Source organism: Drosophila busckii, chromosome 2R, assembly GCF_011750605.1.
Source record: "Drosophila busckii strain San Diego stock center, stock number 13000-0081.31 chromosome 2R, ASM1175060v1, whole genome shotgun sequence".
Lineage (NCBI taxonomy): Eukaryota > Metazoa > Arthropoda > Insecta > Diptera > Drosophilidae > Drosophila > Drosophila busckii.
Genome location: NC_046605.1, coordinates 4,483,643 through 4,501,193, shown reverse-complemented (window position 1 = coordinate 4,501,193; position 17,551 = coordinate 4,483,643). Strand labels below are relative to the sequence as shown.

Sequence of the window (17,551 nt, the reverse complement as noted above, 5' to 3'; positions counted from 1 at the left end):
TATATGAATTAGGCATTAGCTATTCTAAATCGATTTGTATTTGCCTCTTATTTTTTACATTTAAAGCAACATTTATTTTTGGTTTCGCAGCCAGCTTAAGCAAAAATGAGAGTAGGGACTTGGCTCTCAGATTTAGTTACTCTCTAATCTAAATATGCTCTAAGCAGACCATAAGAGCAATGAAGAGTCTAACCAAATGCTAAGCGAGAGTCCCTCTCCCACAGCTGAGTGCAGCAGCTGCTGCAATTCGACTGCAGGTCAGTTGTCTAAAGTGCGTCAGCAGCTCAACATCGATCGACTATTTTTATATATACATATATGTGAATATACATAGATTTTGTCTTGTTGCGCGCCATATATAAATTATTAATTATATGCAGATCCCCAGCAACAAAAGCAAAGCAATTAAGCAAGTTTGCTTGTACTTTGTTTATTATCATTACTATTACTTATAATTCTAAATTCTAAAATCAGCTTAGCCAGCGTATACTGTACTTTAAAAACTCAATACCATTTGCTATTTTTGTATATTGGCAATTGAACTCTGACATCAACGTCCTTCGCATTAAGCACGAAGCTTAGCTTTAATTAGATTGCGTACTTTGATTGATGGCAGCAAAGCATAAAACATTAATGAACTTAACATTTTAATGTCTTAAAATAAAAGTAAGCTTATTGTTTTTTTATTCGGAAACTAAGCACGTGTCAAGTAACACACAACACCTGCGACTATAAAGCGTGACCTTCGCCATAGCAACCAGGCTATGCGGCATGTCCAAGTTGCGCCCCTTGGGTGGTTGCATTGCTGACCAACATCTGCCGGCCACATGTGAGCTGCGTTTAATCGATAAAGTAGCCTAGGGGCGGGTTGTTGACGATATTTTTTTGGCCAAAACAAAGCTGTCTGGCAGTAAGGAAAATCAGTTGGCTATGGCTGGGCTGTCAGTAAGGCGAAGGTTTTAGTTGAGTGGCTGCAGTATTGGCTGCTATTATGGATCTATGTCTTAAGGGCTCACAGGTAAGACAATCTAGCAGCCATTGCAACTACAACTAACTTGTTAATTTGTTGGCTTAGATAAACCTTGCCACACGACAAAAAACGACGAAGGTTAAGTACAACAGTCGCTCGTTGAGCACTTTGCATAACTCGTCACCGCATTTTCGTCCACGCTCTGCCAACTTTCTGCAGCAGCGCAGTCGCTCGTCGCCCTTTTTGGGTCGTCCACAGTCGGCAGATCCCAAATTTGGGCGCAAACTAAGCGCTTACTTTGCCGAAAAGGAGTTGCGACTAAGCAAACAGCGTCAGGTGTCTTCCACGGATCTGCTAAAGACGCTGCTGGACGAGCCCATTAAACGCAGCTGGCTCTGCCGCAGCGCCTGCAATTCTTCCACCGACGAACAGTCGGACTTTAGCTCCAAGTCGCCACATAGCGAGGCAGAGCAGCTGGAGCGCTTCCTAGTCAGCATGCCTGTTAGCCAGGAGCAGCTTAAGTGCTGGCCACTGCCCAAGTCAGCCAAACCCGATTTGCCAGGACGCGTGTCGTTTAGCAAGCCCAATGCAGCGCATGATGTGGGCGACTCCAGTGACTGCGACAACGATAAGCAGGAGCTGCGCACCAGCAGCATCTCCGCACCTGGACCTATTGCGCTGCCTAACTTTAGCTACAGCAACAACAACAACAACAAGCCCGAAACTGCTGAGTCTGCGCAGAAGAAAACTGTGCACTTTGGCTCACCAGCTGGCGCCAAGGACAGCGTTGAGGTGTTAGCTGAAACGTATGAGTATCCCAAGTGTCCTTCGGAGAACTGCACCTGCAGCACACGCTCCAGCTCCACGGCCAGCAGCAATGAGCCCACTACAGATGTTAAATGCGCCTGCGATGCGCCCAGCTGTCGCTTTGCTGAAACGCAGAGCTTGCCGCAAGTGCCGCTGCCACCAAAAGTTGCCACGCCCGAACTGAATGTCATCAGAGAATACAAGCAAGTGGTCTGCAAGCCACTGGAGCCGCTGAACAACATAGAGCTGCCCACTTATCTAGACAAATATGCAGCCAAGGATAAGCAAAATAATTTATCCGAAGCGCCCAGTTTGAATTCGAATCAAAGCAATGCGCTTGTGGCGCCACCACGTGCGGCAAGTCAACGCAACTTTGGTGCAGAGAACAATTTCTTGCCTGTTATGCCAGATGAGCGGCGCCAGCACTTTGGCAATGCCAGCTCCGATTCAGTTATTAGCAACTACCTAAAAGTTGCAGCCACAGCTCCATTAGTAACCAAGAAAAAGGAAAATGTCAAGCCAGCCAGCGCGGACTTAAGCAGAAACGTTAATAACAAAACAAAGTTTGCAATCAAAAGCTTGTCCCATAGCTTAAAGTTAAAAAAAGCAGTCAGCGTAGGTAATCTGCGTGAGGAGCGCAAGCTGAGTGAATATAATCTGGATAAGGTGGACAGCTGGATGAGCATGCATGAGCAGAAGCAGGCGCTGGCGCAGTTCGAAGAGCTGCACAAGCAGGGCTTGGATGAGCTAGAGGAGGCGCAGGACAATGACAGCGCCTCGCAGTTGTCGCTGAAATCGAATGAAGATTCCAGAGGTTCTACCTACGATGAGATTGTGTCTGTTATAAAGGAAATTGAAGAGGATAAGAAGCGAGGTAGTCAACAAATCAAAACCAAACGACTTTAATTGATTCAAACTTTATGCAGATAACTATGCTGGTCGCTTGCCCAGTGAGCTGAATCTTAAGCTAGACTCTCGCACAGCCTCGGTGGAGACTGTAAGTCAGAATAATGGCAGCGTAGTGCCCGAAAGCGGTGACAAGTACAAGTTAGTTCAGACTGCAGCTGCAATAGAACTTCATAATCATATTTGCCTATTCAACAGAGATATATTGGCGTATTTGAATAATGTGGAAAGCAGCTGTGACAAGACATTAATGGAGACGCGACGCTCCATGCCGGACAGTCATCGCTCTGAGGTTGAGTTTGTCGTAGAGCCCGACGTAACCGACGAAGTGCCCAAGTGAGTAATAACTTATTATTATTATTACTAATTGGCAATGAGTAAGTTAGCTAATATTCAGATCCGTAAATAATAGATAGACAAAATTGCAGCCTAAAATAGCTTTCAAGATAAGTGAAAAAATACATGAGTTATTTTTAGCGTCAATCAACTTTTGTTTCCCATTCAATTATTAAAATTAATTTATGCAAAAATCCTACAACATTTTATCTATATATAACCAAATTTAACATGACATAATTTTTATTTTAATAATCAAAATTACTTTTAAGCATTAATATCAAATTAAAATCTGCAGCTTAAGTTAGTAAAGACTTAGGACATAAGATTGCTTGCGTTTTTATTTATTTATGTTTTTTAGACTGTCCGAGCTGTTGATGCTGCCCAATCATCAGTTGGCACGACGCGTTATAGCCTTGAGTCTGCGTGCAAATGAGCTGGCCAATGCCATACATCTGTCCAAGGAGCACGTGCTGCAGTTGCGCACGGAGAAGCAAAAGTCGCTGCGCGCTGAGAAGTCCAACAATGCCAGCAAGCTCAGCGAGCAGAAGAAACACTACGAGGAGGTGGTGACGCGTCATCAAGGCTTCATTGAGCAGCTGCTGAAGGACAAGGGTACGCTGTGTGAAAAGGTCGCTGCGCTTACACGCCGCTTAGAGAGTCAAAACACAGCCTGGGAGCATCGCTTGGAGACGGAGCTGGCACGTGCTAAGGAGACAACTATGGCTGGTGAGAAGATACGACGCGAGCGCTGGGTGCGTGAGAATACCAAGAAAATTAAGGAGCTGACAGTCAAGGGACTGGAGGCGGAGATTAATAAAATGAACTGCGATCATCAGCGCGAGATTACGGAGCTGAAGCGCACGCATCAAATGCAGTTGCTGGATGCTTTGGAGGAAGCGCGTCTAAAGCATGAGCAGATCGAGGCCAGCATACGTGAGAGCTGTGCGCAGGATCGTGAGTCTATAATAGAAAAGGAGCGTCATGCCATACGAGAGAGACTAGAGCGACAGCTGCAGGAGGAGCAACAAGCGCAGACACAGCAAAAGCAAAAGCTATGCGAAGACTTTGCTGCAGAGCGTGAACGTCTGCAGGCAGAGCTGCGGCAGAAGGAGAGCGACTCTCAAAGCAAGCGGCAGGAGCTGCTGCGTGAGCAGGAGAATGAACTGGAGCAGGCCAAGTTTGAAATGCAAGAGAAACTGGCCAAGCAGGAGGAGAAGTATCAGAATCGCATTAACAGCATAGAGCAGCAATACTTGGCCGACTTTGAGCTATGGAAAACAGAGTATGAGAACAAATGCAAGCAGGCGCAGGCGGAGAAGGAGAATGCCATACGTCAGCATTATAGAGTGGAGCGCGATCGTCAGCTGGATGAGCTGGTGGTGCGCATGGAGGCGGATGCGCTGCAGATTGCACAGGAGCATGAACAAAAGTTGCTGTAAGTAAGCGTCATAGGGTGCAATGCAGTCTAATGCAAATTATATGCTTACAGCCGCCTTAAGGAAAAGTATGAAAAGGACTTGAATGTGGCCGAGAGCGTGGAGAAGTCGCTGCGTGAAAAGTACGCGGAAACGCGTGGCAAGCTCGCCGAGGCGGACGCTCAAGTGCGCAATGGCCAGGCTGAGGTGCAGCAGATGCAGCTGGAGCTGAGCCACAGCAAGAAAATGTGCGGCGACATTATCAATGAGCGCGACAAGCTGCGCGATAATCTCAATGCCGACATACAGAGCGAGTTGGCCGTCATCAACGAGCGTCACAAGCAGGAAATGGAAGAGCTGCAAAAGCGGTAAACACCACACAGCATATGCAAATCTTTAGAAAGTTTAGCACGTGTCGAATCAATTCTATTTTGTTCTCATTTCATTGTAGCGTGCATCAAACCATACACCGCCAGGAGGAGACTATCGAAGTGCTCAAGGGCGACAATGATAATCTGCGACAGCAGTGCCTTAAACTGAATGCAGTCATACGCCAGCAGCGCAAGGATTACTGCGTCAAGTAAGGATATAAACCAAACCAAACCGATACTGGTGAGAACGCAATAAGCTTGAGTTTAGTTTAGAACTATAATTTTTATAATAAAAGAAGCTAAATGAAAATAATCAGGCATTTTATTTACAATTTTGTCCAGGTTTCAATTTTGTCTTTGTTAATCCTTTTGCAACTCTTCCTGTTTTTTCATACAGTCTTTTACTGAAAATTAACCTGTACTCTTTCCAGTTCTTACCTTTTTGATTTCCGGCAAGCCAAAGATTTCTCTTACTTCATCGCTCATTTCGCATGGCAATTCGTCCGAGACTGTTGCCTTAAAGGCGCTTTTGGTTGCTATGCCATTGCACATTTCAGCTTCAGAGCAAACAAAGTGCTTATACAGAAAACACGGAGCTGAATTGAAAGTGTAGGCCGTGTTAGCTCGGGGAGTTAGATAGGCACAAGGTTTGCTATAATCAAGCGTTGCGCCCTCCGCCATAAAAACCATGTTCTCCAAATTAGATACATATTTAAAAGTGGGTTTCTCGTATGCGTTTAGACCAAACCAATAATCTTCTCGCTTATATGCAGGTAGCTTGCTGCCAATTTCGTTCATTAACACTTGTGTATTGAAATCGGCCAGGCAAAGTTTCTTTTTCTGGCAGGTAAACAAGGCATCAAAATAGTCCATCTTAAAAACAATTATATATTAATTAAGTGTACAAATTTGAACTGCTGTGTACCTTTTTTTCACTGAAATAATGACAGGATCCTGCAGCTGTTGCCTCGCGCATATAGTTTAAATAAATGATTGAAATTAATAATAATATTCTCATGCTGACTGCGTTGTTGACTCCACTTGCTTTATATCAGAAATATGCCTTACAATAGTTTATGGCTTACATTTGCTTTAGCTAATGCTGCTAATCATATTAAAGCTAAACAAAATTGATTTGTTGCACTCGCTTTTATAATTTATTTGTTATAAATGAAACATACGTGGCCTAGGAAAATAGTGGGCATGGTTTTGCACAAGTTATTTCTCCGGCATAGCCAATGCCATAATAACTATTTGTCAATTTGCCATCACAGCGCACTGCCTTGGCGCAGAGAAAACGTTTACGTTGTTCACAACTTCCAGATTTCAAAACGTATTGCTTTCCATCTTTGGTTATGTAGCCGCAACGATGCTCAGTTGATAATTCTGATTTTTCTGGTAAATAGGTAACCATATTCCGTGAATCAATGTATCTGAAGTTATTTAACTTATACCGTCGCACACCAATCCAAAAGTCACTATCATTTTTACTTTTTTCTACAGCCTTAAAAGCATTTTTCTTTGCCATGCTAGCCAGGCATAGCTTCTGTTCTATGCAGGCGTCCAGAGCTTCCTGCCAAGTTTTCTACAACAATAAAACATATTTACGTAATAAAATAGTAATAAACTGGCATAATTAATTTTTACCTCTTCCTGCGACATATAATGGCATCGACATTCAAATAATTTAAAGTAAGTGAATACACAAGCAAGTGCAAATATGAGAATTGGTTGATGTGATTGTTGCTTCATTGCTAGCAGTAAAAACATAAATAAGACTCCGTAAAGGGACCTTTCCATTTAAATAAATTTAATCAAATCAAAGCGTTACATGCAGTTAATATGCATAACTAAAAGCTAAGAATCGTATAAATTGTAATTGATTGGTAGTAAAATAAAAGACGTTAAGTTTTAAGCGAACGTTTCACTGGCGCCATCTAGCGTCACTGCTCGCACAAATCATTGTGGATAATACTCGCTGCACAGTTTGAAATCAAGCACACGACAGTTTGAGAGCCATCGCTCAAGCTTGCAATCTCATTAGAATTCCGTGAGTTGAGTTTAAATTTTATTCGTTATTGTGCTCTCAACGGTGTCAGAACGACTTAAACTTAAACGCGCTGTGTGAACAAACTCGCCGACAACAACAAGTCTAACCGCATACATCAAATTCAAATTGAATTTTAAACACAATCTGACAATATGTTCAGTTCGCTTACAGGTAAAAAGAAAACAAACGCACTCACAACTCTTGTGAAAGTTTTGCATACGTATAGGTATTAATAGCTTATAGTATATATAAACATACTTCTAGTATGTTCCGTGCGTGTGTATGTACGTATGTCGTCTAAAAAATAAAATATAAAAATCGAAAGTCAAAGACACAGCAACAACAATAGAGTTGGTGACTGTTGTTGGACCAAGCCATGACCGCATTGCAGGATTATTATTGAATTACATCATCGTCAGGCAGTGGTACAAAGGAAAGGAGTAGCGTGAACGTTAAGAAAACTTTAAACATATGCGGCAAATTAATTAACTGATATTAAAGTGACTTTGTGCTGAGGATGACGATGATGATGATGATGATACGGCTACAGCTTGGCTAAGCCAATTATATATGGCGCAGTAAACATATACATAAGTACATACAGACGTATATACGCGTCAGTTCTATCTCGCCCACACCTAAAATGATGCCATTTATATACATATCTATATAATTATAGAAGTAGCTATATTGCTACATTTTTAGCATATGTGCGAGGTGTGCTCAAAAGTAACGAAAATGCGATAACTTTTACTATTTTGTTTTTTATATGACAACAAAAATAAGTTGCAATCCGATTGAACTCACCTCGCATTTTTGTATAAAAAAACTTGAAACATATATTTATTATTATTTTTCAAGATATTTCTTAAAGACAATTTGATGTTAGCAATATTTTACAAGTATTTGCAATGTGTTGCCTAATTTATTATGTTTTTTCTATGAGAAAAATAAAGGCTGCACTTTGTCTGAACAAAGAATATTTGACGTTTAAAAATGAAAATTTCTTTGAAAAAATATTAAGATATGTTCCAATTCGACATTAATGCGATTGGCTTACAAATTCACTGCCACTGCGCTAGTTAATATATTATAAATATATTCTATATACATATTAATATGCTGAAAATATAATGTACTCTCTGTTAACTTAACTCTCTGTTTTCACTCAATGCAAACAGATGCTTCTAAATGTAAGTAACTATATTAGAGTATCCTCTCCTGCAATTATTATAGTTGGTCATAAACAAATTATTGCACCAAATCATGCATATAGCATGCAAAATTATTATCGCTAGTATAATGTTATCTGTAGTTGAATTGACAACGCAATTCCCAAATCCCAATTAAAATGTAGAATCAGTAGGCACAATCAAGTTCACTTATTTATTTAGATGCCAAGTGTTGTTGATACAAATACATTGGCCTAGTCACACTTTTTATATTTTCCGTTTTATTCTTTGCTTTCAAACAAATCACACTATATTTAATCGCTAGAGACGGTCGGCTAATTTTATTTGAGGTTTTCCGTCGTCTTTAGCTTTAGGCCCCTTCCGCTGGTGCAGCTGTAGTTTCTCCGTCTCCTGCTGGCGGAGCTGCTCCGTCCGCTGGTGCAGCTGTAGTTTCTCCGCCTCCTGCTGGCGAAGCTGCTCCTTCTGCTGGTGCGGCTGTAGTTTCTCCGCCTCCTGCTGGCGAAGCTGCTCCTTCTGCTGGTGCAGCTGTAGATTCTCCATCTCCTGCTGGCGCACTTGCTCCTTCCGCTGGTGCAGCTGTGGTTTCTCCCTCTGCTGCTGCCGCACTTGCTCCGTCTGCTGGTGCAGTTGTAGATTCTCCTTCTCCTGCTGGCAGACTTGCTCCTTCTGCTGGTGCAGCTGTAGTTTCTCCCGTACCTGCTCCTTCCGCTGTAGATTCTCCTTCTCCTGTTACGCCCTCAGCAGTCGTAGTTGCGTTCGCTTCCGTTGTCGCCTCGTTATCATCTCCGGTCGTTTCTTCCTCACCCTCTCCACCTTGACCCGCATTCTCTGGGCTTTCACCGGACTTTTTGGCCTCCTCCGACTCTCCGACTTCCGCTGAATTCGAATTATCAGCCGGCCGTGAATCGCTTTCCAGACTTTCCTGGTTGCTCCCCTTATTATCAGCTTTTGCAGGATCGTGATGGAAGTGATGCAAATGCTCGTGGCTGTGATGCATGCCATCGCCCTCGTCATCCTCCACTGGGAATGTGCATTTTATTTCCGCCTGCTGGCATATAAAGAATTGCTGCTCCTGGCAATTGTCATCGGTCATCGTGGTGGTATTCTCACGCAGTCGCACCTCCATGCAGTCATCCAAATTGGATCTTTGCGTTGGCTCCGGCGCCGTGCCCTCGCCAAAGTAACGCACAAGGCGACCATTGGCTATATATGTGAATCTTCCCTCGGTCTGCAAATCGTTGGCACCAAACCAGAAGTCCTCCATATTGCCACGCGTGCGAAGTGCACTAAGAACCGCCTTATATTCCTCCAAGTTAGCCAGATCGGCCAACATAAGACCCTTGCGCAGACAACTGTTCTGCGCACCAAACCAGTTCATCTGCAAGTTACAATTGGCGTCAGTAGCTGCGAAGTACTACGAACTTTGGAGCCGCTCACCTTTTTACCCGAAAAGTAATAGCATTTGCCATTGATCTGGCGCAAGTATTTCTTGCCACAAGGACCATTCTTGTTCTTATTCTTACCCTTGCCACGACGCCCACCACGATCGCCTAACACATCACAGGGATAGGCGATGATTAGGGCCACTATCAGTAATTGCAGCAACCTCATGGCTGAACGCGGCTATCTGCACAAACTGTTAACACTTTGTGTGTGTTCTTCTATTTATACCCTCTTGAGGGCGTGACAAGTGCATCTGCCATGCCCATCAGTGCTATGAATATTACATATAAATCAATTATTGCGAATTAGTAATAGTTCTGCCTAGCAATAAATCAATTAATTTGCAATTATTGTGCTTGTTTTTTGTAAATTGATGCTTCATTTAAAAATAAAGAGTGGCATGTACTGCTTTTAGCAGAGCTAGTCGATTGCATATTGAACTCTCAGTAGGGTATTTTGTAGTTGGAATGCTCTTCAGCAACTTTTGCTTGGGCAGAATATTTAGCAAATGCACTACAAAATTATTAAAACCCACTCTAATTAAAAAGCAGAATTTCTAACTTTGTCGAGCTTTATTTTTGTTTTATATTTTTTGTACTTTTTACTTCTAAACATAACTTAATCCTTTTGCTAAGCATTCTAGCATTTTATTAAATAGTACAAATTTTTTTTCGTTAATTGCATACTCAACTATCTATTTCTAGTTCTATTATATATTTATTTAACCCAAATCGAGTCAGACAGCTTTATTCCATAGAGACAACTGATTCTTATATTTGACACACTCAAATTGTTTTTCATTTATTTGTTATACTCAATTCATTTTGATCCATCTCATGTTGACGGAGCCGCTGGCGCAGCCGATTCTAGCGCTTGCGGAGCCGCATCTGGTGCTGGCGAAGCAGCATCTCCTGCCGCTGGCGTAGTTGCGTCTCCTGCCGCTGGTGTAGTAGCATCTCCTTCTGCTGGCGTAGTAGCGTCTCCCGCCGCTGGCGTAGTAGCATCTCCTTCTGCTGGCGTAGTAGCGTCTCCTTCTGCTGGCGAAGCATCTGCCGCTGGGGTAGTAGCGTCTCCTTCTGCTGGCGAAGCAGCGTCTCCTGCTGCTGTCGTTGCCGAAGCATCTCCTTCTGCTGTCGCCGACGCGCCTCCTTCTGGCGTTGTCTCTTGTCCCTCTGCCGCAGCAGTTGTTTCCCCACCCTCACCCTCAGCAGCAGTGGTTTCACCTTCGGCCGCATCTGCCTTTTCGCCACTAGCACCGGAAGGAGCTGGAGCTGCATCTGTCACATCATCAATGGCAACGGCCTCTTCAGACTTGTCCTCATGCGCGTCGTCATCTCGCGTTGGATCCTGCGTTTCAAATTCATCATCTTCGGCCACACTTGCCTCACCAATGTCATGATGGAAGTGATGCAAATGCTCGTGACTGTGATGACGCGGCTTGGCAGCTTGCGGACCCTCGCCGGGTCCACAATAGCGCTCAGAGCATATGAAATACTGCCGCTCCAGGCAGTTGTCATCGGCCACAACGGTGATATTGGAGCGTATGCGCACCTCCAAGCAATCATCGCACTCGGAGTTCTCCGCCGGCTCCACAATGCTGTAATTGCTATAGAAGCGCACCAAGCGTCCAGTGCTTATGTACTGGAAGCGCCCCTCATGATGCAAATCGTTGCCACCGAACCAAAAGTCCTCCGTATTGCCTTTGGAGCTGAGAAAGTCAATGGCGCCGTAGAAATCTCGGGGATTGCTGAGATCGGCCAGCGTCAGACCCTTGCGCAAACAATTGTTCAATGCGCCATACCAATTCAACTGCAAGCATATATAGTAATATTTATATAATAATTTTGGTATAGCCTGCTCACCTTTTTAACCGAAAAGTAGTAGCATTTGCCATTGATGCGTCTCAGATAGCGGCGTGGGCAGCCTGCAGCCGCAGAGCTGAGGAACTGCTGCTGAGGCACCGCACTAAGCACGGCAATGATCGCAATTATTAGATGTTTCATCTCTTGCGACCTATGCACACATTATGCGCTCTGCTTTTGCTCCCTCTTGTACTTATATCCTCTCCTAGCGTGCCAAACGCATTTTGGCTGCACTCAATCAATTTACAAAACTTTGATAAAACAAAACTTTTTGCTCAGCGGGGGCATTCCAAATGTAATTTAATTAAGCATACAACAAATGATTGCAGCAACATTGGTGCCAGCTAATTTGTACTCTATCCCAGAGTTATTTATGGGTCAGACTCGGGGGTTACATGCGTCTATTATTAATTGAACGCCAAGTGTCAGCAGCAAGGTCAGTTCGCTAGGCCTTGCCCTTGCCACGAAACTGTAATTTCATTTATCGATTTGTTTTGCACCTTTGTCTACATTAAGCATATGACATCATCAGCCCTTTTACAGGACATGCTGGCATATTGGGCTTGTTGCCAATTGTCTAACTTTCATACTTTTTGACCTTCGACAATAAAGCGAGAAGCTTCAAGCTAAAACAAATTGCGAATGCGTGCGAATTTTACTCAACACGCCACTATTACTACACTACTACACTGAGAATAAAATCGCAGTCTAAACAAAATCTACATTTGAGTATTTAACTTACAAATAGATTAAAAATATGAAATTTATTTATTTATTTAATATCAACTATGGACAGTGGACGATAAAAGAAAAGGATTACAAAAAATATTTTTAGATTAAATTTAAAAATTATTTAAAATTATGTGCTTGTTTATAGATTTGATAAGCTTCTAGATTGCAAGGATTGGGGAAAACCCAAATGCAAGCAATTATTCAAGAATATTGCTAAGCTATATTTTATAAATTACATAGCAAATGCATTAACAAAATAAAAAAAAAGAGATTGACAAAAAGATATAGCAAGCAATTATTTAAAATTGGAGCATGTCACTTTTTTACTTTTTTTTATTTCGCATAAAGCTTTTGTAAATGTAAACTTTATTAAAAATAAATTGAGCAATTATTATGTAGCAACTCTACATAGTTTTATTTCTGCTACATTTTGTTTAACAACAAATCAACAATTTCTTTTTTCTGCGTGTAGAAAAGTATCTTTAGTCATCCGTAGCTACAGCCACATGCTCGCTTTAGTTGTCTGTGTGTATGACATCATCAACAAACAGAATCAACGACGCAGCAGCCCAGCTATTGATACATAGCCGCAGCCATAAGCAATGTATCTTTTTGTTTTTTTTTTTTTATTATGGCCTAAAACGCCGGCGTGCTGAACAGAAAACTTGAGAAACTGGCTGAGTTTTTGAATAGTTACTCATAGAATGCCCATACCCTATACCCTGTAGTTTTGTATCTATGTGTGTGTGTGTGTGTCTCACTCAATTTGTCGCGCTTGGCTTCAGTTGTTGTTAGTACAGGTTTTTGTGTAAAGCGCTTCTGCGCATTAACTGCTATAAACATGTTCAGACATAAGTACATATATATATATATATATATAAATGAATCTGTGTTGTATATAGACATGGACGAAAGAGAGTCTGCGTTGCCGCTCTGACTTTGGCTTATTGTGTTACCTTATGGCCATGTTATGGCATTCTAGCCGGTTTATTATTATTGTTATCGCTGTTGTTGTTGTTGTTGTTGCTGACCACAGCATATCAAACAATACGCGTTGTTCTATTACGCAAATGTTTAGAAAGCTTTTGATTCAACGATTTACATATGTAGAATGTGTTGGAATTTCAACGAAATTGATTTCTTTTCCAAATATTTGAATTTGAATCAGAGCATTGAACTAATTCGATACTTTTCAGCTGCTAGCAATTAAATTGATTTCAAGCACTTTGCATGACTCATGTAAAGAAAATCTGCTATGCATATTTATTTTTATATATTATATATTTTAACTGAACCTAAAACTACGCCGCATGCTTTAAGCACATTTTGTTTATTGCGTTTTAGCAAATGAACTGCTGTGTGTGTGTGGTAATCGAATCGCGTTTATTTGCAATATATAAATTATGTGTAAAATTGCATGCATGTTTCATTGTTATTTTAATGTTAGTTCTATATTTAAAAACGCCATTAGTTTTAGCTAAATAAACACTTGCTCGGCCACAACTAAAAGCCAACGAAAGCGTGAAGGAAAAAACTATTAAATTCATTTGCTTATGACATCACATACTGTAAATTATTCAAATACTTTGCGCTTTGTTTACTTTAAATGCATAAAGCAACAATATCGAAAAATTCTTTTGCGCCACACTACTACTCTCTACCCTTTACCCAAGGTAGTTAGCGCAGTGTGTAGTTCGCTGGGGTCTGCTTAATGGCACAATGTTTCTATTTGAGTGAGCGCACACGTCATTTTATGGGAATGCAGGCAGCAGCCCGCAATGAGACAATGAAAATGCTGTCACCGCCCTGTCCGTTCTTAATTCTTTTTTAATTATATTTATTAGATACTCTATAATTGGCTCAAGAGCCTCAAGTGTGCATAGTATACCCCTTGAGCTTTCTAAACTAGACTTTGCTCCAGTTTATTTTCGTTTAGATTATTGATAGTGTTTCATTTCTTTTTATATATTAAATCTATTTTATATTAGGCGCCGTTAATATTGCGCAGTTTCCAAGTCGCACAATTATTGTCACTCAGTCATGCTATAAATATATTTGCCGTTACATGTAGTTACGATCTGATTGGTTCATGCTAGACGATTTCGAAAGGCGTGAAAGTAAATTTGTTTATGCTGTGGCAATTAGCATGTCTACTAATTTTCATCATTTGCCGATAAGCCAAACTGCAACTGATTAAGGCGCTGCCTATAAATTTTGATTAGTTGCTAGTTTATTATTTAGTTTGCATTCATTAGCCTTGCTAAAATGTCTCAGTCGCAATCGCAATCAAAGCCCAAGGCTCAGCCTGCACCGCAGTCAATGCCAAGGACACTAGCCCAGTCTAAGGCAGAAACTCAGCCACAGTCGACAGTGAAGTGTCAAGCACATTCAAAGCCGCAGGCAGAGGACTCGTCACAGTCAGCGCCAAAAGTTCCAGCTGCAGCTAGAGCTGAAGCTCCAGTTAAGCCAAAAGCTGAAGCTCCAGAGCCAAAGCCAAGGGCACCGACTCCAGCAACAGCTAAGCCACAGGAGCAAGCTGAGATCAAGTCTACGCCCAAGACAGAGAATCAGCCCAAGACACATTCAATGGCAACGACTCTAGCTCAGCCAAAGCCCAAGACAGAACCAAAGAAAGAAGTTTCCAAGCCAATGACACAAGTAAAGTTCGAACAACAGATTCCAGAGTTTAAGCCAAGAGCAGAAGCTCCGGCTAACCCAGTGGCAAAAGCTGACACCAAGTCAGAACCAACGCCCAAGGCGGAAACTCAGCCAAAGACAAATTCAATGGCAACAACTGAATTTCCGTTAAAGCCAAAGACAGAGAATTGGCCAACGCCAACATCAAGCGAAGAATCTTCGCCAGTGGCACAAGTTAAATTCGAACAAAAGATTCCGGAGTTCAAGCCAAGGACTCAAACTGACACCAAGTGCGAGGCAACGCCCAAGGCGGAAACTCACCCACAGACCATGCCCAAGTTCGAGCAAAAGATTCCTGAGTTTAAGCCAAGGGCACCGGTGCCAGCAGCAGCTCAAACAGAGGCAGAAACTGAGCTCAAGACACAGTCAGTGCCAAAGGCGGAGACTCAGACAAAGACTCAAGCTGAGCCCAAGCCGAAGGCAGACGATTGGCTACAGACAATACCAAAATTTGTACCAAGAGAAGCATCTCCGGCTAAGCCAATGGCGAAAGCTGAATTCGAGCAAAAGTCTCCAGAGTTAAAGCGAAAGGCACAAGCTGAGACCAAGTGCGAGTCGGCGCACAAGACAGAGCCAGTTAAGTTTGAACAAAAGATTCCAGAATTTAAGCCAAGGGCACAAGCTGAGATTAAAGCGCTGAGTCAACTGCCAAAGCCGGAAGACTCAGCCAAAGACGCAGTCAACAGGCAAGCGATACGAAGCTCCGGATTGGTTTCAGTCAATGATTCAGCCACAGAGCATGCCAAAAGCTGAAGCTCCGACAAAGACTCAAGCTGAGCCAATGTCGAGGCTTGAAGATTGGGCACATTCAATGCCAAAGGCTGCAGCTGAGACTAGGGCAGACATTTCGATGCAAACTAAGACATTAGCGCAAGTTGATATCGAGCCAAAGGCTCCAGAGTTAATGCCAAAGGCGCCTGCTGAGCGTAAGAATTATTTTGAGCTGTACTAAAACTAGAAATATTTGTTGTGTTTTGTTTCATTAGCATCCCTGAAGAACTTTGGCGACAAGACCGCCAACTTGTTCAGCAAGAAGAAGGATGAGGCCGAGAAGATGGCCAGCGACAAAGCTGTCGAGGCACAGCGGCTAGCCGAGGAGCAGGCCAAGAAGGTGGGACAGTCCGTGCAGCAGACCAAGAGCGAGGCGGAACAGTTGGCCACCAGCACAGGTAAGCGCAGCTGAATCTTTGTTTTACATTTATTTATAATATTTGTTTATTACAGCTAAGGACGCTGCTGCTTTGGCCGCTGCTGAAGCTCAAAAGGCTGGACAGGCTCTTGACCAGGGCGTCAATCGTGCTGCTGGCGCTGTCAATCAGACCAAGCAGGCTGTGGACAACACCGTGCAACAGGCTAGCAACGTTGCCCAGAACACCAAGCAGGCAGCAGCCAACATTGCGGAATCTTCACGCGCCGCCGCCGCCAATGCTGTGGATCAGACCAAAAAGGCCGCCAATGAGGCAATCAACAAGAGCGTCAAGGCCGCCGAATCTGTAGCCGATCAGAAGCTGAAGGAGGCCGAGGGCGCCATCGATGGTGCCATGAAGCAAACCAGCCAGGCTGTGGACCAGAAGATGCAGGAGGCCAACAAGTATGTGGACCAGAAGCGTGGCGAGCTGGAGAAGAACGTTCAGGATGCGGCTAGTCATGCACAGGACAGTGCCAATCAACAGGCCACACAGCTGTTGGGCAAACTGAATCTTGGCAAATAAGCAGTTTGCAGTTGCCGCTGCAGTCTCTAATTAAATTCTTATGCATGTATAAACAAAACAGAAAAAGGCTAAACAAAAAATTCAAACATAACATAAATAATATTTGCTTCAATGTAACGAGTGCCAGTTAATGTGATTGCTTGATATTGATGTATTACATATATACATATAAAACTCATGGATTATGTATTTTTGTACAACGCTCTAATTTTATATTTCATGCAGCGCAGCTTTTGTGCACACACACAATTTTAAATTGTAATTAATAGTTTTTCTCTTCTTTCAGTTTGTTTCGATTTAAATTTGTTACCTTGAAGCATTTGATGTAAAATGAAAAACAATACTATGAGCTATGCTTTTGATAAGTGAATATTCTGTTTTATGTAGAAATGTATTATTAAGTATTTTTAACTTTTGCACAATAAATTACATACTTGTTTTTATTATGTATACGCTGTGGTTTTGAAATGTTCTAAAAATAGCAAATGATTGCAATATACTCTAATCGAAGAGTTTGGTAATCTTCTAGATTTATTTATAGAAAACGCTCAAAGAGGCAGTCTAATTAGCAACAAATTTTAATTTATAGATTGCAGTGTTATAAATAATAAATATACAGCGCTAAGCAGCTAACATGTTAACGGACTCTCATTTAAATTTTTAGTACACATGCTATTTATTTTAGAGCAGTCCGCTGTTGGTTGTAATATCCACTAAGCTGTTCGAGCACTGGCTCATTTTTAGAACATTAGCTCGCTCAACATTTAGAACATGTGCGCCAACTTTAGAGCAGCTGTTTAAATTCAAATTCACTGCAAAGTAGTTGTTAAATAAAATCAAATAAATACGCGTCAGTTTTAGTCAAATGTACGTATTTCCTATGAACTGCTGACCAATCTGCTCAGCATGTTACTGTAAAATTAAATACAAAAGGAAAAAAACGAAAACTTTCGCATAAAAGATGCAACAGCAATTTGTAACTAGCAAATGCTTAGTTGTATGTTTGCTTTTATTTTTTATTCTGCTACATGCTAGCAAATTGTTTACTAGCCGA

The 17,551-nt window shown here is 42.1% G+C and overlaps 6 protein-coding genes across 7 annotated transcripts; 2 read left to right on the top strand and 4 right to left on the bottom strand.

Annotated features, from left to right (window-relative positions):
- The first annotated feature begins 934 nt into the window (after positions 1–934).
- On the top strand, positions 935–5,100 carry LOC108595127 (centrosomal protein of 131 kDa). The gene is made up of 7 exons (XM_017984465.2): positions 935–1,018; positions 1,076–2,651; positions 2,704–2,824; positions 2,882–3,019; positions 3,381–4,457; positions 4,512–4,805; positions 4,889–5,100. The coding sequence occupies exons 1-7, from the start codon at positions 992–994 to the stop codon at positions 5,019–5,021; spliced, it is 3,366 nt and encodes a 1,121-aa protein (XP_017839954.1). The 5' UTR covers positions 935–991; the 3' UTR covers positions 5,022–5,100.
- A 27-nt stretch (positions 5,101–5,127) lies between these two features.
- Positions 5,128–5,844, bottom strand: LOC108597755. The gene is made up of 2 exons (XM_017984464.1): positions 5,734–5,844; positions 5,128–5,681 (listed from the first exon to the last, which is right to left on the bottom strand). The coding sequence occupies exons 1-2, from the start codon at positions 5,824–5,826 to the stop codon at positions 5,220–5,222; spliced, it is 555 nt and encodes a 184-aa protein (XP_017839953.1). The 5' UTR covers positions 5,827–5,844; the 3' UTR covers positions 5,128–5,219.
- A 114-nt stretch (positions 5,845–5,958) lies between these two features.
- On the bottom strand, positions 5,959–6,555 carry LOC108595960 (C-type lectin domain family 12 member A). The gene is made up of 2 exons (XM_017981247.1): positions 6,456–6,555; positions 5,959–6,393 (listed from the first exon to the last, which is right to left on the bottom strand). Exons 1-2 carry the CDS (start codon positions 6,468–6,470, stop codon positions 5,995–5,997), a joined length of 414 nt encoding a protein of 137 aa, XP_017836736.1. The 5' UTR covers positions 6,471–6,555; the 3' UTR covers positions 5,959–5,994.
- A 327-nt stretch (positions 6,556–6,882) lies between these two features.
- On the top strand, positions 6,883–16,872 carry LOC108597206 (protein DR_1172). Of its 2 annotated transcripts, none has more exons than XM_017983527.1 (3): positions 6,883–7,029; positions 15,772–15,954; positions 16,010–16,870. In XM_017983527.1, the coding sequence occupies exons 1-3, from the start codon at positions 7,011–7,013 to the stop codon at positions 16,495–16,497; spliced, it is 690 nt and encodes a 229-aa protein (XP_017839016.1). In that variant the 5' UTR covers positions 6,883–7,010; the 3' UTR covers positions 16,498–16,870. The 2 variants fall into 2 exon arrangements, with proteins under 2 accessions (XP_017839016.1, XP_017839015.1); XM_017983526.1 differs by lacking the exon at positions 6,883–7,029 and adding an exon at positions 8,029–8,051 and having other exon boundaries at positions 16,010–16,872.
- LOC108594617 (lectin-46Ca) lies at positions 8,241–9,698 on the bottom strand. Its single transcript, XM_017983524.2, has 2 exons — positions 9,489–9,698; positions 8,241–9,429 (listed from the first exon to the last, which is right to left on the bottom strand). Exons 1-2 carry the CDS (start codon positions 9,660–9,662, stop codon positions 8,401–8,403), a joined length of 1,203 nt encoding a protein of 400 aa, XP_017839013.2. The 5' UTR covers positions 9,663–9,698; the 3' UTR covers positions 8,241–8,400.
- Positions 10,225–11,521, bottom strand: LOC108597205 (mucin-7). The gene is made up of 2 exons (XM_017983525.2): positions 11,357–11,521; positions 10,225–11,303 (listed from the first exon to the last, which is right to left on the bottom strand). Exons 1-2 carry the CDS (start codon positions 11,495–11,497, stop codon positions 10,329–10,331), a joined length of 1,116 nt encoding a protein of 371 aa, XP_017839014.2. The 5' UTR covers positions 11,498–11,521; the 3' UTR covers positions 10,225–10,328.
- Positions 16,873–17,551: the final 679 nt, after the last annotated feature.